At 55.8% G+C, this 20,117-nt stretch overlaps 2 protein-coding genes across 2 annotated transcripts; both read left to right on the top strand.

Moving 5' to 3' along the window:
* Window positions 1-3,877: 3,877 nt before the first annotated feature.
* LOC132082592 (multidrug and toxin extrusion protein 2-like) lies at window positions 3,878-12,611 on the top strand. Its single transcript, XM_059486926.1, has 17 exons — window positions 3,878-3,983; window positions 5,762-5,863; window positions 6,265-6,333; window positions 6,649-6,797; window positions 6,942-6,984; window positions 7,553-7,597; window positions 7,966-8,063; window positions 8,310-8,407; window positions 8,695-8,808; window positions 9,004-9,071; window positions 9,345-9,453; window positions 9,821-9,896; window positions 10,189-10,258; window positions 10,767-10,899; window positions 11,181-11,275; window positions 11,493-11,574; window positions 11,862-12,611. Exons 1-17 carry the CDS (start codon window positions 3,888-3,890, stop codon window positions 12,095-12,097), a joined length of 1,683 nt encoding a protein of 560 aa, XP_059342909.1. The 5' UTR covers window positions 3,878-3,887; the 3' UTR covers window positions 12,098-12,611.
* A 1,468-nt stretch (window positions 12,612-14,079) lies between these two features.
* Window positions 14,080-19,937, top strand: LOC132082637 (multidrug and toxin extrusion protein 1-like). The gene is made up of 18 exons (XM_059486990.1): window positions 14,080-14,120; window positions 14,384-14,548; window positions 14,622-14,723; window positions 14,895-14,963; window positions 15,223-15,371; window positions 15,469-15,511; window positions 15,616-15,660; window positions 16,008-16,105; window positions 16,257-16,354; window positions 16,828-16,941; window positions 17,029-17,096; window positions 17,334-17,442; window positions 17,566-17,641; window positions 17,720-17,789; window positions 18,101-18,233; window positions 18,525-18,619; window positions 18,960-19,095; window positions 19,403-19,937. Exons 2-18 carry the CDS (start codon window positions 14,390-14,392, stop codon window positions 19,612-19,614), a joined length of 1,776 nt encoding a protein of 591 aa, XP_059342973.1. The 5' UTR covers window positions 14,080-14,120; window positions 14,384-14,389; the 3' UTR covers window positions 19,615-19,937.
* The last annotated feature ends 180 nt before the right edge of the window (window positions 19,938-20,117 follow it).

Here is a 20,117-nt window from a genome sequence, read left to right as displayed (position 1 = left end):
CAACCAACCCATGCAGCAAGATAAATATTCTGCTGTAAAAATAATATTTATGGCTGCAGTTAATACGTCTGGCCCTGCTTTTAGTGAACAAAGCAGGAGGAAGATGCTCTGAAACACAGAAAAAGTTAAAAGCATTTCTCTCTTAAGGAACAATAAAATAAAATGAGGAAACAACTGTTCTTAATGAAAAAAATTCACAGGTGTGACTGAACTGAAGTTACACCATGAGAGAGCTTAAAATGTGGTGGGTGAGGTGCTGGGTCTGCAGCAGAATCACAGATTCAGAATGCCCATTTGAGAACCAGCTTGAGAAACAGGAATTAAAGAGTCAGGACAGCATCCCAAGGTTTTTAACAAGCAGTTTCTTGTCCATATAGAGCCAGTGCCTTTCTGCATTTTTCTAACTCCTATTTATTTTTCATAAGTAGTGGGGCTTTTTAATATTACACCCAGGTTGACTAGAACATACTATATTCTTCACTTAAGTATTTTTTAAAATATATTTAGTTTATTATAACTACCATATAATATATATATATTAGCTTATTATATTTAGTTTATTTATAAAATAAAATGTATTTATTTTAAATATAAAACTATTATTTATATATTATTAATTATTATATCATTATGTCATTGTATCATTATATACTTATTACTTATATACTTACATAACGTATTTATATTTATATTTATAAATTTTATATTTATATTTATATTTATATGTATGTTTATAGGTATGTTTATAGGTATATTTATAGGTATATTATAGGTATATATAATATATATAGGTATATATAGGTATATATTTATGAATTATATTTATATTTGTGATTTATAGTTTGTATTTAATTTTATTTTTTATTTTATGTATATTATTTCAAATATATATTTTTTTCAAGCATATTTACCGAGGGGTTTTTTTCCAAAAATATTTGGCGTATATTTGGCTAATGATTGGCACATTTTGGGATTTCCCTGCATGTTTAACAGGAAAAGGGGATCCGTGTGCCCCGGTTCCCTCCCGGTGCTGCGGAGGGAGCGCGGAGCTCCGGTGCCATCTGCCGGGAACAGCGCGCACGGCAAGCGGGGACCGCCACCGCCACCGGGCAGGCAGCGGGGACACCGCGGCCGGGAAAAAAGGAGGCTCGAAGGGATTTTTATGGAGCTCTAAAAACTCCCTGCGGAGAGATCGCAGCCAGGGGTGCGGCGGTCTGTCCGTCCAGGACAGGAGGAACGGCCCTGAGATGCAACAGGATGGATATCTGGGGAAGATTCGTCACCAAAAGGGTGGCGAGCCCTGGAGGAGGATGCCCAGGGTGGTGGTGGAGTCATCATCCCTGGAAGTGTTCAAAAACCGTCTGGATGTGGCACTGAAACGGCAGAGTTACCCTGAAGTATCCACTGATGGCTCTGATCTTCTGATCCATGGTACGAAACTTATATAAACCCTTAATTTGATTGCAAAAGGCTCCTCAGTTTTTAATTCAGCTGCATTCTGAACTCCACGTTGCACTGAGGGCAGTGGATCTTCCATGGTGTGTGGACATCAGCCAGCAGCAAGGTGTCCTAGAGGAAAGAGACACACTCCAAACAGTTCAGTGCTTGACACGAACCCATTGTGTCCTGACATTCTCCTCATTGGGCAGCTCTCAATCACGAGCACGTTTGTGGGTGCATTTTAGCAGCAAGATGTTGGCTGTGTTTCAGGTTATGCACATCCATATCCAGAGAAAGCCTGGGGTAGCCATCCTGTCGGGAATCTGCAGGGAAAACAAGAGCTAATTCTGCTCTGCACATGATGCAAGCCAACTGCAATCCTTCTCCTCTCAGTTTTTTCTTCAGCAGTCACATTAGCATTGCTGAGGACGGCACAGTGTCCTGGCTGCTGAAACCAGCTCCAGCAGGACCGCCTGTCTGCCTGGTCACACATTAACTCCTCCAAACCGCTCTGTGTTCGGGTATCAGCCTCCCAAAACGCTGCTATGGATCCACTGGGGGTCTGAAACAACCGCACGGAGTTTGACCTTTCAAATTCCTCTGCTGTGTTGCAATCCCATTAATATCCGGATTGCTGAGGGCAGCTCGTGGTACCTTTGACCCTCCTCGTCAGAAGATGAGTCCTGCTGAATCCAGCTGCTGGCAAGGTCCTTGTCCCTGTCACAGAGGTGGAGGCAGCGCCAGGTCTGTTGTGCCTGTGGTGGGGAGGCCTCAGGGCACCCCTGCTCATCCAGCCAGGTCCTGGAGTGCTCATTGTGCCACTTTCCAGCAGCACTGGGATCCACGTGTAACACAGAAACACAAAACAGCGCTTCTGAAAGTGACCGGAGTTGATTTCAAACAACGCCAGCAAAACACAAGGAAACTGATTTCAACCACTGCCCTTCTGTGTGTGTTTGGCTCTCTGGGGGATAGTCCAAGCCCTGGCTCCTGGGGCTGGGAGGGAATTTTTCTCCCCAAGCTTTTAAAGATGAGCCTTTTTGTTTTATTTCAAAGTCCTTTCCCGCCAGGTTTCTGCCCGATTCTCTCCCTGCTCTTCACCAGCCCGGGGTATTGATCTCAGCAGGGTCACCAGTAAACTTCAAAGGGCCTCACACTTGCACTGCTCGTTTAGGACCATGAATGGCACCATCTGAGCCTTATCATTTCCCCTCTGCCTCCACGGGAGATAAGGCACGGCAGGAGCCCTCCGGCCATCCCGCAGCCAGGCTGGTGACAGTGACACACCACCAGTTATCACCTTTTCCCAGAACCATTTCTGTGTCTTCAGAGCTGCCCCTGCAGCACCAGCCTGCACCCACTGGCCTCAGGACAGGAGGAAAAGATCATTGAGAGGAGCATTCTTTTGTCCGGAAATACCCTGATTTTATCAGGGCACATAAAATCAGAATGACTGTGACTCATCACCACTATTGTGCGATTTTTCATGATGTCACATCATACCTGAAGGGACAAGGGGATAAGTGAAACATTAACGAGACATTATATTTCAGGCTGGTGACACCACAGCTATAAGGCACCAGGGCAGCATTTAAACAGCTGGAAAACCGAGACCCACTTTCCACTGCAATTTTCCATGCGTTAGCAATAGGTTTGGTTACAGCTACTTGGTTACGAGTACCTGCACTTAGGTAAAATTTCACTCCTGTAACAATCCAGCCTCTGACCCAAACCAAATCTCCTTTTTGCCAGGTGCTGGGCGGACACAGCCATTCCAACCTCCTCACCCTGCACCGGCAATCCCTGGATCAGGGACAATCCCTGCCCACCAGGTGTTGGTGAGTGGATGGAGGAGAAGGGGAGGCTGCCCAGAGCCGGCTGTTTCCATGACGCTGATGGCAGAGGGGACATTCTGACATTCCTCTGCTCAGATGTCCCATTCCTACCTTTGCCAGCTCCCGTGTTAGGGAGGACACAGCACCTTGGGGGTCCAAATCATGGTCCCACAAGGAGTTCCCCAGTCCATAACCATTACCCGGGGGTCTCTGGACCTCTGGTGACCCCTGATCAACCCGTGTCTCCTCAGGGCATCCCATCCCAGAGCCGCTGAGCAGGAGATCTCCAGATGCCGGTGAACAAACCCGTGGGTCCCCTGCCCTTTGCACAGCAGATCCCCAAACCACCATCACCAGCAGGGGATCCCCAGCCCCCAAAATCCCCGCGGCGCGCTCTGGGCTCCCACACGTGTGTGCGGGGACTGCCCGGCTGCTCACACTGGGCCGTGCGGCTCCCGCTGCCCGCCCGGAGCTGCCGTGCCGTGCCGTGCCGTGCCGTGCTGTACCGAGCCGTGCCGCCCCGCCCACAGCCCCGCGGCCCCGGGGGCGGAGGCGGCCGTGCCGTGCCGTGCCCATAAGGCGGGCGGGGTGGCCGGGGTGGCGGCGGCGGCGATGGCGGCAGCGCGGTGCCTGCGGAGCGCCCGGCGCCTCCTGCCCGCGGGCGCACGGAGCGAGTGCTGGGAGCTGGCCCGGCTGGCGGGGCCCGTGGTGAGAGCCTGGGCGGGGAGAGGCGGGCGGGACACGGGGGACACGCGGGGACACGCGGGGACACGGGGATCGCGGCGGGGCTGGGCTGCCCGCATCCCGCGGCGCTCCGGGATGCTCAGGAGGGAGATTTCAGGCACTGCTGGTCCTGTCCCGCCGGGTTTCGGCTGCCTGCAGCCTCCGGGCACGGTTCTGCGACCGCGGTCCCTTCGGCCGCTCTCCGAGCCTGGTTGCCGCCCCCATCCTTATTCCTTGCCCCAGGCGCTCTTGCTGCTGCCCAGTGTGGTCTCTGCCTCCCCGCAGCTCGGCTGTGGAACAGCGCTGGTGGGCTCTGGGAGGGGGACTGAGCTGTTAAACTGCTCTGTGAAACCAGGCCGGAGCCCTGGCACCGCCACTCACCCCTTGGGTGACAAGTGGCACTTTGCTTAGTGCCAGGCTCCATCTCTGGCCCTTCTAGCGGTGCCCTGTGCTCGCTGTTCTGAAATCCTCCCTGGACTGGAGCTGCCGTTTGCCATTTGTCTGGACCCTCTGGAGGGAAATGACCCTTTGGCAGCTGGCACAGACAGTGCTGAGCGCGTTTTGCAGAGGCTTCTGCAGGGGGGAACCACGCACCACAGCCCTGGTTCCGATCCCGATCACTCGCGTGTGAAACTTTGTGCTTTTAGTCCTCTGCTATATCTGGTAAATAAGTGCCAACTGTTAAACTTCTCAGAGGCACCATCCCTGACATCAAATCCCTGACCTGCTGTGTTCAGTCAGCAGAAGAAGCCTGGACTAATTTCAGTTTCTGTAGATGAGCACATCAAGCCCTCTCAGTCCCCCCAACCATCCTGCCTGCAGCACAGCCTGCTCCTCCACGTGCACAGACACCTCCAACCCAAACTACAGCTGCTGTTTGATGATCATTCCATGATAAACGCTGTGCTGGGGTGATGCTGGAGGTCCAGACCCCTCCTGTGGGTATTACTCACAGCAGAGGGTCGAGCACGCCTGGGCCTGCAGCATCTGCAGGCGGCACTGGGAGGTCTGCAGAGGAGAAGGGATTGTTCTGCTCTTCTTCTGACCCCTCAGAGCTGGTTTTCCAGCAGCTCTGGGCTCTTGTCTTGCCAAGTGAGCATGAACAGCTCCTGGGCATGGTTTCCAGCTGTGCCCACCCCTCAGTGGGTATAAATGTCCCTAACTCCTGCCATCTGTTTCAAGCTGTGCCATGACTCCGTGCCCTGGATGCCTGCAAGGGAGACATCCTCTTGCCAAGGGAAAATGAGCTCTGGAGTGCAATCTCTGCTGCAGCATTGTTGCACACTGCTGGCAAGGAGCTCACAGACTGGCCTTGGTGTCCCTCCAGGAGGAGAGGATGTTGTGGTTTTGGAGGATAGTTTTCCACAGATGCACGCAAATGTGCAAAAGCACTGGGATGTTTTATTTTCCCTTCTCTATGCAGCCTTCATCCTGGAAAAGAGGATTTCTAGTGAAGCCCTTAAGCCTCTCTTAAATGGGGTCATCTGGCAGATTGTAACCCCAAAATACCACGGGGCAGGTAGATGTTTGCTTTGAAAGACAAAGCTCCTGAGAGCCTGCTGGAGTCCTGGAGCTGCCTCCCTGCCCAGCAGTGTTGGCAAGCCGGGATGGGCTACCAGGACCTCAGCAGAGCCCTGGCATGGACAGAAGCACAAGGAAACTTGAGTGTATGGGTGTTCACAGTCCATCTCCTGGGGCAGGGCTGGTGTTCCACAAGCTCTAACAGGTCCTCATCTCACCACCTCCTTCTCCTCCCGTCCTAGTTCTTTGCCCAGCTGCTGGGGTTCCTGATCAGCGTGGTCAGCTCCATCTTCTGTGGCCACCTGGGGAAAGCTGAGCTGGATGCTGTGACCCTGGCTGTGTCTGTATGTATTGCTCCAGTTCCCTGTGGATTTAAAACACGTGAATTATGTGTCACCAAAAGTGAAGAACCAAAAAACCCAGATATGTGAGGGCCCTGGTTTTTTTTTTTTTTTTGCCCTGAGCACAGGCAGGAGAGGGGAGCTGAGCAGTGCCAGCACCTGAGAGCCTCTGGCCAGCTCCCTGAGCCCAGCAGACCTGGGCATGTAGCCAGGAGCAGCACTGTTTGTTGTGGTGCTTTAGATCTTCACCCCTTGCTAGAAGATCCTTTGGTTAACCAGACTGTGTTATTCTGAGAAATAGAGAAGGACTGGAAAACTTCCCAGAAACTTGCAGCAGAGCTGTCTCCCCACCCAGCTGGGAGGGAGGCAGTGCTGTGGGCCAGCTTGCCCTGTCTCTCCCCCAGGTTATCAACGTGACAGGGATCTCCATCGGTGCTGGCTTGGCCTCAGCATGTGACACGCTGATGAGCCAGGTCAGTGCAGCTCCCCCTTTCCTGTGCCTGGGAGTGTCTGCTGGGGGTGTCTCACCTCCTGTGCAGCGTGATCTGAGCACAAAGGGCAGGGCAGTGGCAGCTTCCAGACAGAACAGGGTTGGGATCGCTCTGGCTGGAGCCTGCTCCTTCCCCAAGGAGCCCTGGGTCATGCCTGGGTGCCAAAGGATTTGCAATCTGCAAGTTGCACCCAGCCAGCCTGGTATCTGCAGCTGCAAGGCATGGGGAAGGCATTTGGCTCATCCCAGCCCCTTTGGCTCCCTGTGATGCCCACCTTGATGCTCTCTCCTGACCCAGACCTACGGCAGCAAGAACCTGAAGCAGGTGGGCACCATCCTGCAGCGGGGCATCCTCATCCTGCTGCTCTTCTGCTTCCCCTGCTGGGCCCTCTTCATCAACACCGAGAGGATCCTCCTGCTCATCCGGCAGGACCCCGAGGTCTCCAGGTCAGGGGTGAGATCCAGCCCTTCTGGATCAGGCTTTTGCCATGGAGTGTTGAAATCAAGGCTCTCTGGAGCTCGAGCGCAGCGCTATTTGGCTTGGCTCTTGCTTTGCTGGATCATTAACTGGGGAAACAACTCTCTTTCCAGGTTAACTCAGCTCTACGTGATGATCTTTATTCCAGCCCTTCCTGTAAGTCTCTGCTAAAGCTGTTAGAAGCTCTGAGTACCTTAGGAGCACCAGGGAGAGGAGGGAAGGCCTTTGCTGTGTGCCTCACAGGGCAGCTTTAGGGCTGTACAACCCTTGTGCCTTACAGCACGTGCACAGGCCAGCAGCAAACAGGGGCTCTCTCATCCTCCTGTGCAATGCCTTTTGCTGTGGCCACAAAACTTGTGATGGACATTGGAGCCAGGGCCTCCAGGCTCACTCTTAGCCCCAAGATAAAGGCTGGAGCTGTTCCCACACTCACAGCTGGCTCCTCTGAGGCAGGGAGCAGAACCCCTGTGGGATAAGGGTCTGTAGGTTTATCCTTCTAAGCTTTCCAGCCTTTCTCACGCTGATGAGGAAGCATTGGAGATTTCCCATTTGGAGACTGATCTGTCTTCCCAATGGGAATGGGATGTGCTTTTCGTCTCTCCTGGTTTTGGGTGCTGGCAGTGCTTCAGTTGGAGCCCAGGGGTTTGGAGGGAGGTGGAGGGGCATTGATGTGTCAGTGTGCAGTGGTCCCAGTGTGGTCATGAACTGAATCCTGATTTTGCAGGCGGCGTTTCTGTACCAGCTGCTGACAAGATATTTACTGAGTCAGGTATTGTATCACTGGCCATGGAATCCAGGTATTCCCAAACATGGATAAACTTGGGGATCTCAGCTCACCGTGTTCCAGGGAGAGCTGGGCTGGGCAATGTGAGGTGAGCCAGCCCTGGCTGAGCTCACAGGAACCACTCTTAGCTGGCTCCATTTCCTATTTCCCAACTCTGTGTTTTATGGGCTGCACCAGCTCCTGAGCTCTCCTTGTCACCTCCTGCACATCTCACAGAGCCCAGCCTCACCTGGAACACGAGCTGCCTTCTTGGCTTTCCCCTTGGGCACTGCTGGAGGTCCCTTGTGCTCACTGGATGGGGCCTGGGCTGCCTTTTGGGGAAGCAAACTCCAAAGTTCCTCCTTGGCTTCCAGGAGATCATTATGCCTCAGGTGGTGACGGGGATTGCAGCCAACATCCTCAACGCAGCCATGAACGCCTTTCTGCTCTATGCTCTGAAGCTGGGCATGGTGTAAGTGTGAGCAGGGCTGGGCACGGGCTCTCCCTGGGTGCAGGGCTTTGCTCAGGGCATGAGGGGCTTCCCTGAGTGCCCAGTTCTGCCACCCCTCCCTCCAAACCCCAGCAAAGCTGAGGCTGGAGGGGTCTGTCCCATATCTGCAGCAGGGTTGCTGTGGGTGCCCTCAGCTCTGCCCTGCTGTGGCTGAGGATGTCACTTGTGGGCAAGGATGTCCCTTGTAACCTGCCTGTCTCTCCCCAGGGGCTCTGCCTGGGCCAACATGGTTTCTCAGTACACCCAGGCCATCCTCCTCGTCCTTTACGTGTGGTGGAGGAAGATCCATGTGAAGACCTGGGGAGGTACTGTTCTATCTTAACCCTTCAGAGCAGCAGTGTCTTTGGCATTGTCACCAGCAGGTGACAAAGGGATTGCCATCCCCTCACAGTGGGAAGGTGCTGTAGCCATGCCCTCAAGGCCTTTACTGCAGCTCCAAACACATTCTTATCAAATATCCCTACTCAGGAATGGCACAGCAGCAATCCTGGGCTGATGTCCTGTGAGCTGCAGGGGGGGTTGTCCTCAGAGAGGGGATGTGGCTCCCCTTTGGGACAGCACATGTTCATCCTGCCTCACCTCCTCCTGTCAGGCTGGAGCAGGGACTGCCTCGTGGACTGGGGCTCCTTCATCTGGCTGGCAGTGCCTGGCATGGTCATGATGTGCATTGAGTGGTGGACCTTTGAGATTGGGAGCTTCTTGGCTGGTGAGTCCAAACCCTCTTCTCCCTCTGGTTCCTGGTGGCTGCTGCTTGAGGGTGTCCCCAGATCCCCCCTGGCCCTGCCAGCAGCCTCCTCACCTGCAGGGCTGGGTCTGCAGGACACTGCAGGTGTTCCCCTCCACCCCATGGGCACAGGTGCCTCCTTTCCAGCCACTGAAGGAGGTGCCAAATCTTTTCCAGGGCTGATCAGCGTGGTGGAGCTGGGAGCACAATCTGTCATCTACGAGCTCGCCTGTGTGGCGTACATGGTAAGGGCTGGGGAAACCCTAAACAGCCTGGGAGGAACCCCAAAACTGGGGCCCTGGGGATCAGAGCAGGGCTTGGGACCAGGCAGGTGATGCCTCTCCAGCCTGCACATCCAGGGTGTGCTGCAGATGGGAAATCCCTTCACTGCAGCAATCCCCGTTTGTCCCCAGTTCCTCAGTGGGGAAGAAGAAAATCCCTGCAGGCTCTGCTGTCCCTGCTGGCTCTGCTGTCCCTGCAGGCTCTGTCACTCACCTCCTCCTGTCTCTGCTTCTCAGGTGCCTCTGGGCATCAGCGTGGCTGCGAGTGTCAGGGTGGGGAATGCCCTGGGAGCAGGGAATGTGGAGCAAGCCAAGACCTCCTGCATCACTGCGCTGCTGTGCACAGGTCAGTGCAGTCCTGCAGAGCAGAATAAAGGGCAATTATTAGCAAATGGTTCAGTTTCCCTCCCCAAGGCCGGGGATGTCCCACAGGAACCCACTCCCACTTGTCTGGACCCTTAGGGCAAGGCAAAATCCTGATTCATCTCTTCTGTTATGAGCCTGGTGCAAAGGCTTTGATACTTAAAAATGCAGCTTAGTGTTCTGTCCTCACCCTCCAGAGGGGAGAGTGACAGGAAAACAGACTTATCCTCTGCTGCAGCATCATTGGAGGTCAGTGAAGTCCAGTCCTCACCACATGGAGCCCCTGGGGTCTGGGTCAGGAGCAGAATGTGCTGCCCTTGAAGCAATTTGACTGTTCCTTTTTCTTTCAGGAGTCTTTGCTGTGCTGGTTTCAGCATTACTGGGGAGCCTAAGGAATGTGGTGGGATACATCTTCACCAATGACACGTGGGTTAACAGCTTTCTTTTAAGTACTATTGCCTTCCTGGAGGGTGTTATTTATACCTCAGAAGCTGCTGACAGATAAGAGTTCATAAACCCCTATCTGGCAAGGGTTCCTCAAAGGTTCCTCCACATTTCCAAGCATCCCTGGGCAGCACAGCTGCTTCTAACACTGGAACCAGGCTGGGATCAGAAAACTGGGATGAGCCTTTGTGGTTGATTGAGGAAGATATGTGAGAAGCAGGGACCAGGTGGTGCTGCTTGCCCTGATCAGTCCATCCATCCCTCTTCCCAACAGGGAGATTGTCACCCTGGTGTCCAGAGTGATGCTCATCTTTGCTCCGTTCCACTTGCTGGATGCCACAGCAGTGAGTATTGCAGCACATGCAGTGACTCCTCCCTGCAGCTTGGGCTGCAGAGCTGCCTGAAACCCACTCTGGACCTGTTAAAATGATCCAGAGAAGCCAACTGAGAAACTGTCAGGGCAGCTTCTTGTGCCACCTCTGTGCCTGTGGCTGCCCCTTGGCATTCCTCCTCTTTTCCCCTGGCCACAGCTCCAGCTTTTTACTGGTTTATCAAAGCAACACAAGTGACCACCAGGCTCTCCCAGCACACTGGGATACTCAACAGACAGCAATTCTGGCCTGATTCCTCCTGTCATGTCCTGGGGGAGGCACCTTGGGGATCTCTTTGGGATCTGCTCCGTGTCTGCGAGACAAGCCCCACACCGCACGCTCCAGAAAGCAGCTTTGCTCCTCTTGGCTTGGTGGGGCAGTGCTGTGGGTTTCCCTGTCCCCAGGGCTGTGGTGTCCCTGTCCCCAGGGCTGTGCCATGCCTGGGAATCCCCTGGCAGTGACACTGTGTCCCTCCTCTCAGGCCACATGTGGCGGGGTGCTGCGGGGCACGGGCCGCCAGAAGCTGGGCGCCATTGCCAACGCCGTGGGATATTACGCCCTGGGCTTCCCCGTCGGCATCTCCCTGATGTTTGCAGCCAAGATGGGGGTCTTAGGTACGTGTTTCCTCCAGCTGGTGTGGTTTGAGCTGTGCTGAGCAAAGGCTGAGCCCTGGAATTTGTGCCTGGATCTTCGTTGGGTCAGCGGGGCTGGATTGGACATTGCTGTGGTTGGGGTGGGCACTGAGTTGGTCCCAGTAAATCCAGGCTGACTCCCAGCTTCCTCAAGAGCTGTTTCCTTGAAAGTTCTTGGGCTGAAGTCCTTGGGCATTCTGGCAATGACTGGCAAGGGCAGGTTTTCCTCAAGCCCTCCCTGAAGTAACTTCCCACTGCTGCAGGTCTGTGGGTTGGGATGATCATTTGCATCTCGGTGCAAGCCCTTTCCTTCTTGGCTTTTGTCATCCGCATGGATTGGAGGAAAGCTGCAGAGGAGGTGAGAATTGTGCTTTTCTCTGGTGGTTCTTGAAAGGTGCTGAGTTAATTCCTGTTTCAGTACAACATTACAGCAGAAGTGAACTGGGGTCTGTCCTTCTACTGTAGCAGAGGAGCAGTTTGGTGCTGAGAATGCTTTTCTTGGGAGAGTGGAGGGTTTTCTGGGCTGGGCAGGACACCCTTGCCCTGAGAAGAGCAACTCTTCCCTGTGTTTTCAGGCTCAGGTCCGAGCTGGAACGAAAGAACAAATGGAAGATGTGAACTCCAATGGCACAGCTGCTATCAAAACATCTGCTGTGGGTATGCAGCCAGGCCTGACACCAGGCAGGGAGCCCAAATCCTCCACCCAGCCCCTTCCTTTCCTTCCCAGTTCTGGCAACCATGTCTGTCCTAGAGGCTCAAATGGTTGGAAGGAGCACAGTGCCTGCTGCTGGCCCTGGGCCAGTGGTACTTCTCCTGCACTGAGCAATGGGGCACAAGATACAGCTTGCAGCTGTGTGTCCCAGTGTCCCCAAGCCTTGGGAAGGGACCCTGAGCACTGTCACAGGTGCTGGTGCAGCCTCCCTGCAGCTCTGTGTGTCCCACAGGTTACACCTCCCTCGACCCGGACACCGGGGACACCACGGTGCTACCTGAGAGCATGGTGATGGGGGAGAGGCAGCCTGGGCAGGAGCTCAGCCCTCAGGAGGAGCCTGCTGTGCTCCCTGTCCTTGCCCCCGTGCCATGGAGGGCTGTGATGCTCCGCCGTGGGCTGGCTGCTGCTGCTGCCATCGCTGTGCTGCTGGTGGGGATCCTGGTCCGGCTCCTGACTGGCAATGGATAAACCCAGGGGACTGAGGAACTCTGCACGGAGCAGGAGGGCACAGGGCAATGTCCCAGAGGATGGGGAGGGAGAGGGATTCCCCCACAGTGCCTTACAAAAAGTCCCTTTGCACGGTTTCTGGTTAGCTCACAACGTTTGATCCCACACGCTGGAGAGCTGGTTCCTCTCCTGCTCTGCACTGGGATGTCACTCATCAGAGGTGGATGAGAGCAGACAGGGTCCTGGTGCTGCTGTCCTGCTCTCTGGGGACACTGGACCGTGTCATTTGCTCATGGCAGAGGCTCCTGCTGCCCACAGCACATTTCCTCACACACACCAGCCTGTCCCAGCATCTTGGGGTGGCAAATGCCACTTGCAGCCACTGTGGAACAAAATGGATTTTGCTGGAAGATGTCAGACTCTGCTCTTGGGTGCTGGCTGCTGGCCCTGACCCTGCTCTCCCTCTGCAGGGTGGGCACAGGGCCTAAAGCAACTCTTCTTTGCACTTTTGTAAGATGGGATTTTGATACAATAAAGTTTTCTGAGTAAACGTTGGGCTGTTTAATATGGTGTGAGCGTGACCCTGGCCATTGGCAGGACTGTGCTGTGGAGAGGAAAGATTGTGGGTCTGCTCCTGGCCCTGAGGTTTGGGGCTGGCTCCAGACACTGTTATCACTCTTCCCCTTGGGTACCAAAGCAAGATTTGTTGTTGTCAGGATTGTTGAGTCTCAGGTTCTGGTTGTTAATTGCAGCCCCAAGATGTGCAGGATGTCTCTGCTTCGGCCCATGCATCTGAAGAACGAGTCTGGACTCTTCACTTTTCGGTCTTGATGTTGTTTATCAATTCTCATCTATAAAATTTTCTTTCTGCCCAGCTGAGGTCTGCTCAGCAGAGCAGCCACAAGCACTCCGTTGTCTTTTTATACTACAAACTACATATAACATATTTACATTTAATTCCCAATGCCCATCACCTGTGTTAGACAGTGCACTTCTACTCTAAACCAATCCCAAAGTGCCAGAATCACTGCAGAAAATGGAGACCAAGAAGAAGGAGAAAGGCTGGACACACCCAAGTTCCTCCATCTTGTCCCCATAACCCCCATACCAAAAATCCTAAAATCTAGATTTTCACCCTGTGATAATTTCATTACACTACTCAAACCTCTGTGACTTTCGGGTCCTCATGCAAAGCTGGCAACTTGCTCCAGGGGTCAAAATCGAATCCCAGGTGCTCTGGGCTGTGTGCAGGGTCTTCAAGCCCCCCGTTGGGGTCCTCAACAACTCTGAACACCCAGAGGGATGCATTGAGTTCCCGCAGTTGAGTGCTGGAAGAGGGAGGTTGTGTTGCTCAGCCATCAAAGAGCTGCCCCATGTCACAATGCAGCCAGCCCAGCCCACAGTCCCTGTCCCGGGCTCTCACCTGCCCCTGGGTGACTGTGACATGTCAGCTGCTGGGCCCTGGACGGGTCAATACCTCACACACAGCTCTCCTGGTGCTGCTGGTGACCTGTGAATGAAAAACAGTGACACCAAGTTTGAACGTGCCAGCACCCCCAGCAGCAGCGGGAGGACGGGGCAGCCCCTGCCCTGCTCGGAGCCCCGGTAGGTTTGGGATGGCAGCGAGGGGAGAGCAGGGAGGTGTCTCAGCGTGTCCCACGAGTTTTTGGGATGGTAGCGAGGGGAGAGCAGGGAGGTGTCTCACTGTGTCCCACGAGTTTTTGGGATGGCAGCGAGGGGAGAGCAGGGAAGTGTCTCAGTGTGTGCCACCAGTTACCCCAGCCCACTCCGAGCAGCTGGGGGCTGCCCTGGCACCATCCCCATCCCCACTCGGGCTCCGGGGGAGCGGTGCCAGTGAAACCCGACCCGGCGGGGCTGTGCCAGGCCAGCAGGAGCCAAGGGGCCGGCTTGTCTTGCTTGGCCCCTGTGACGGGAGTGAGCGAGACACAGCCCCGCCAGTGCCGGCAGAGCTCAGCCCAGCCTCAGAGCCGGAGCAGGAGCAGCCTCCAGCGCTGCCCGGGGGAGCTGGGGTCAAGCAGGACAGGTAGGAGGGCTCGCAGGGTGGGTTTAGGATGGCCCAGCCCTAACGCTGGCTCAGGACAGGCAGCAAACACCTGGCACGGTGTGTCCGGGCTCCTTTGCGGTGCCAGGACCTTGCCGGGCCCCGCCGCCCCGTGCCCACCGTTCCCCGGGGCAGCCCAGCACGCCGGCCCCGGCTGAAGTTCAGCCCGCCGTGGTTACACATTGCTGGGCCCGGCGCGGTTTAACAGAGCGCGGAGGAAGGGGCTCGCTGCATTCCCCCGGCAGGGCACCATGAAGCCGGAGAGCTTCCCCGAGGAGAATGGCATCGGGGAGGGAAGGGCGGCCGGCCAGGGAGACCTCACAGCCGAGAGCTGCCAGAAGAAACGCCGCTGGATTCCGGAGCACTTCTGGGAGGACGCGAGGCAGCTGCTGGTGCTGGCGGGGCCGCTGGTAAGAGACTGCCCCCGGCACAGCCAGCCCTGCTCGCCTCCATCCCTAACCTCCGGCTCCGCTCCGTGCTTAGATCCTGATCCAGCTGCTCATCTTCCTGATCCACCTGGTCAGCTCCATATTCTGTGGCCACCTGGGCAAGGTTGAGCTGGCCTCTGTCACGCTGGCCATCGCTGTAAGCATTCATTCCCGGGGCCGGGCACCAGCTCCCTCCCTGCTGACACGGGGATGAGATATGGCGGGGGAAAAAGAGGAGATTTCACACTCCCACTTTTCCTTTCAGCCCCCCTCTCCCTACCTGAAAGTCTAAAATGCTCATCTTCACTCCTTGCTTTTTTAATCCCAGGTTATAAATGTCACCGCCATCTCTGTAGGGTACGGTTTGACTTCAGCGTGTGACACCTTGATATCACAGGTGGGTAGGACATGCTGGCTTGTCCTGAGGACACGGGGGCTTTCCAGCATCAGCTGATGGTGCCCAGGCACCACACAGAGCCCTGGCTGTTCCTGTGAGCTGGGGACGCTTCTGCCCAGGTAGCAATCCCATGACAAGGAGATCTGGGCTCCGAATCCTTCCCAGGAGCTTTTCAGGGTGGTCAGGGCTGCTCCACGCTCTCCAGGGCCCCTTTATCCCCAGCACCAGCTGATTTCAGTGCTACCCTCTCACCCTGCAGACCTATGGCAGCAAGAACCTGCTGCGTGTGGGGGTGATCCTGCAGCGTGCCACCATCATCATCCTCCTCTGCTGCTTCCCCTGCTGCGCCGTCCTCATCAACGTGGAGCCGCTGATGCTGCTCATGCACCAGGATCCCAATGTCTCCAGGTTGGGTGGTCCCCTCATCCCTCCCCGGTGTGCAGGGGCTGAGAGGGGGGTGGTGGCCATGGCCATGGCCCTCCCTGAGCCCTCTCTGTGCCCCCAGGCTGACCCAGCACTACGTGGATGCGTTTCTCCCTGCCCTCCCGGTGAGTGCCACCTGCACCTGGGGACAGGCTGTCCCCATCCTACAGCTCATCTCATCCAAAAGTTTTTTCTCACTGGTTCATCTCATCCAAAATTTCCTCTGCAGGCGGTTTTTGTGTATAACCTGGAGGCAAGATACCTGCAGAACCAGGTGCGTCCTGAAATCCTCAAACCCACCCTGGCTCAGGGCTCCCTTCCACAGTGCATCTAGGGTTTCCATGCTCACTGTTCCCAGTGGCAAGGAGCCCAGGTGCCCCAAAACATCTCTGACTCTGTAGATCACCCCATTCCACAGCCAGCTGTACCCACCCACCTCCCTTCATACTCCCCCACACCAGGGATTTACCTCCATCACACTCATTTTCCAAGCAGGAGACATCACTGGAAATTTGGGGGTGTTTTTTGGGGAAAGGCACTGAGAGTGGGGCTGGTGGGAGCTTCACAGCTCCCTCCCAAAACCTTTGGGAAGACCCCCCCCCCATCTCCTCCTCTTTGCAGATGATCATGTGGCCCTTGGTGCTGAGTGGGGTCATCGGCAACCTCATCAACGCGGCTGCAAACTACCTGCTCCTCTTCGAGTTCCACCTGGGCGTCATGTGAGTGGCACCTGTGTCCCCTGGAGGGCAAAACAGGGCACCTGGCACTGGCCAGGGAACACTGAGCTCCCAGGGGTACGGCAGGATGTCTCTTTCCACCCTGAGGGAGGCATAAGCAGGATGTCAATGACCTTTCTCACTTCCTCTGCAGGGGCTCTGGCTGGGCCAACACCATCGCTCAGTATTCACAAGCCATTTTCTTGTTCCTGTACATCATATGCAGGAAGCTCCATGTGAACACCTGGGGAGGTAAGGACATCTCCCCTGCTCCCTCTGCTTCCTGCTTTACCCAGAAGTGTCCATAAAACTTCTATCAGGTGTTCTTGGTAGAAGAGGAATTCTGCTCATCCTGATGGTGAAACATTAACCCCAGCCCACAGTGCTGCTCCAGTGGCACTCGTCACGCTCCAGCACTGGCAGAGCTCTGTGATCAGCACTAAACATTAATTCTGCAGAAATGAAACTTCCTGCTGAGGCTTTGGGAGGTTCAGCCCCAAAGCTGGATGAGCACAGACATAAGCAGGAGGTTGGACACAGCTCCAGGAGGGATGGGATGAGGGCTGTGCTGTTCTGTGGTCCATGGGGCAGCAGCAGAGAGGTTGTAGGTGGACATTGAGCTGCTGGAGATCCTGTGGAGGCTCTGAGAACAGGAATGGCTCTGTTCAGGATGTAGCACTTGGCCAGGCTGGTCATCCACCAGGTGTTGTTTCTCCTCTCAACAGGCTGGTCCAGCGAGTGCCTGCTGGAGTGGGACAGCTTCACCTCCCTGGCCATCCCCAGCATGCTCATGATGTGCATCGAGTGGTGGACCTACGAGATTGGGAGCTTCTTGATAGGTCAGTGGAGAAGGGATCTACCAGGACACGGCCAGACTTGACCCAGAGCAGCACCCCCAGCCAGCCCTGACCCCTCCTGTCCCACAGGCCTGCTGAGCGTCGTGGAGCTCTCTGTCCAGTCCATCATCTATGAGGTGTCTGTTGTGGCTTTCATGGTAAGGGCTGGCTTATCGCTGCACACCAGGGCTCTGTGGGGGCACACAGCAAAAATCTGCTCCAGCAAACCCCCATCTCCCCCTCTGCACTCGAATCTCTCCCTGCTCCTGCCTCTCCCTCCTTACAGAGATGCTTTAAGTCAAATCCTGAGCTCCACCCTGCTCTCTGCTGGGTGGGTATCCCCCTGTCACTGTGCCAGCCCCATTGCCAGGCACATGTGAGTCCTGTGCTTGCAGATCCCCCTGGGGCTGGGCACAGCTGCCAGCGTGCAGGTGGGCAACGCGCTGGGCGCCGGCAGCGCCGACATGGCCAAGAGATCCTCCCACACCAGCCTGATCTGCACAGGTCAGTCCACAACAGCCTGGGAAGGCCCTTCCTGACCTCATTCCCATGGAGCAGGGAGTGTTTGCAGTCCTCTGCCTGCCTCTTCTCCCACAGGCTGGGCTCAGCTCTGTGCTCTGTTTTCAGGGGTGTTCTCTGTGATTGTGGTGTCCATTTTAGCTTCCTCAAGGAATGTGCTGGGATACATCTTCACCCCAGATAAGTGAGTGCCCCCAGCTCCTGGCCTTGGTGTGGGGAGGTCAGTTCCCAAAAGTGATCCTTGGCTTTCCTCCATGCCCAGGGAAATCGTTGACTTGGTGGCGTGGATCATTCCTGTCCACGGTGTCTTCCACATGTTTGAAGCCATGGCTGTAAGTCCCAGGGAATGCTTCTATTTTCCACGGGGAACCTTGGTGCTCAGCAGCAGTGTCATGGATCAGGCAGTTGAGGGTCCCTCAGGCTGCAGCTGAGCACCAGTGCCCACACCAGGACCCTGCAGAACTCCTGGGACCATCCCTTAGAAAATGTTGAGTGCATAAAATGATGGTGACCCACAGGACTGGGCAGGGACACAGAAACAATGGGCAGGGGCAGGGAGCTGGGTCATCTCCTGGGCTGGGTCATCTCCTGGGCTGGGCCAGGGTGCTGCTCCCTGCCCCAGCCCCTCTCCTTCTCCTGGCAGTGTACCTGCAGTGGGGTGCTCAGAGGCATCGGGAAGCAGAAGTTTGGTGCCATCCTCAACGCTGTGGCTTACTACGGTGTGGGCTTGCCCCTGGCAGCTGTGCTGCTCTTCGTGGCCAGGATCGGCGTCATGGGTACTGACCCCAGGGCACTGCACCCCCAAACCCCCCACGGGCAGCAGCAGCTCCACTCGGGGCTCACCACAACCCTCGTGCCTGGCTCTGTCCCTCTGCTGACCTGCCCATACACTGGGCTGGACTGGGATGGCTCCTGCAGCTGCTGGGAACTTTTACTGGGAAAAATAACCCCAAAGCAGGCAGCCATGAGCACCCCGCGTTCCCACTGGCCTGGGTGACATTCCCTTTCTGGACCTGCTGTCCTGGGATGCTGGGTTGGCTCTGGCTGATGCTGTGTGCCCTCTGCAGGCCTGTGGGTCGGGTTGCTCGTCGCCGTCTTCATCCTCTGCAGCAGCTTCCTCACCTTCATCTCCCGTGTGGACTGGGAGAAGGCAGCCAAGAAGGTAATCCAGGCACTGACAGCACATCCCTGCACTGGGAAGGTCCTCAGTGCCCTGCTGGGATGAGACAGGCTCAATCTCATGTCCAGTGCTCCAGAGCAAAACCCAGCACTCCCATGACATCCCTAAATTCAGCTTCCCCCTGCACAAGCACTCAGTGGCTTCAAGCTTTCCCCCTGCACCTCTTTTGGGGACACAAAGCTCAGAGCACATCAGGTGACCTGGGCTACCTCATCCCTGAGCATCACCTTGTGCCTCAACGCCTCCAGGGAGGCCCCAGGAGAGGCAGCACAGCTTTGCCAGGTGGGAATTCCCAACTAACCCCAGCACATTCCTTCTCCAGGCTCAGCGCCGCGCAGGAGTGACCCCACAGAGGCTGCCGAGCCTGTGCCCCGAAGGCTCCTACAAGGACCTGGATATGGCTGCAGCCCCCCAGCCCCACACTTTCCTCCCTGCCAGGGCCGTGCTGGGGTCTGTCGGTATGGCAGCAGCTGGGTGCTGCGTGCAGGGGAGGGTTTGGGGCAGGAAGGGTCCTGAAAGGTTCAGGAATGAGCCCATAAAATGGGGGAGTGTCAAAATGGGGGAGTGTCATGCTGGTGACACCCTCAGCTGCTGGGAGAGCAGTAATGGCAAGTGTGGGCTCGGGAGGGTGACAGAGGTTGGCAGAGGGACATCCTGTGGGCAGTCCTCACCTGGTCAAGATCTGAGATCACTGCTCCTAAGGTGCCTTCAGCCCTGTGACAAAACCCTCTTGAGAAACCCCTCCAAACCCTGTTCTCCTTGCAGCGGGGTTAGAGCCACAGAGCGACATTGTGCTCACGAGAATCGCCAGGACAGAGGGCCCCACGTACCAGCTGGAGCTGAGGGAAGCCGCCTCCTCCCCGGCCACCCCCGTGGTCACCAACCAGCTGCTGCTCCGCCGTGCGCTGGCCCTGGTCGTGGCCATCACCACGCTGGCCCTGGGCATCGCCGTGAAGATGATTGTCAGCACGGCCTGACTCCCACCAAGGACTCTGGGGACTCGATTTTGGGGTGAAAGCCTTTCCTGAGGGACAGGTGTAGCAGGAATGGACAAGCCAGAGAGAAGGTGGAGTGCACGCCTGTCCCGCAGGAGCCTCTGTCAGTGTTCAGCAGTGTCTGTGCAGATTCCAGTTGGGAATGGGCCCTGAGGCTGCTCTGGCACCCAAAATGCTGCTCTGAGCTGCCTGGCACACACTGAGTGTGTGGGGGATCCCCCAGCCCATTCTATCACCACCCAGTGGAGCTGAGCTCAGCCCAGCTCCCCCTGCTGCTCCATGACAAACGGCCAATAAAGAATAAACCCAGCTGGAGTGGGACTGGCTCCTTGGGGTGCAGCCTGGGGACAGAGCAGGGAACATCTACGCATGGATCTCACCCTGCCCCAGGCGGCCTTTGCAGTAAAATAAAGGTTTTATTCAGCAAGGATTGAGGGCAGCTCTCAGTTACAAGTCTGGAGGTAAAAGCCTATCTATCCATAAAC

The sequence above is a fragment of the Ammospiza nelsoni genome, chromosome 21 (genome assembly GCF_027579445.1).
Source record: "Ammospiza nelsoni isolate bAmmNel1 chromosome 21, bAmmNel1.pri, whole genome shotgun sequence".
NCBI classification, from domain to species: Eukaryota; Metazoa; Chordata; class Aves; order Passeriformes; family Passerellidae; genus Ammospiza; species Ammospiza nelsoni.
Note: the sequence above shows the minus strand (reverse complement) of the source record. Positions and strands in the feature narration are given on the sequence as shown.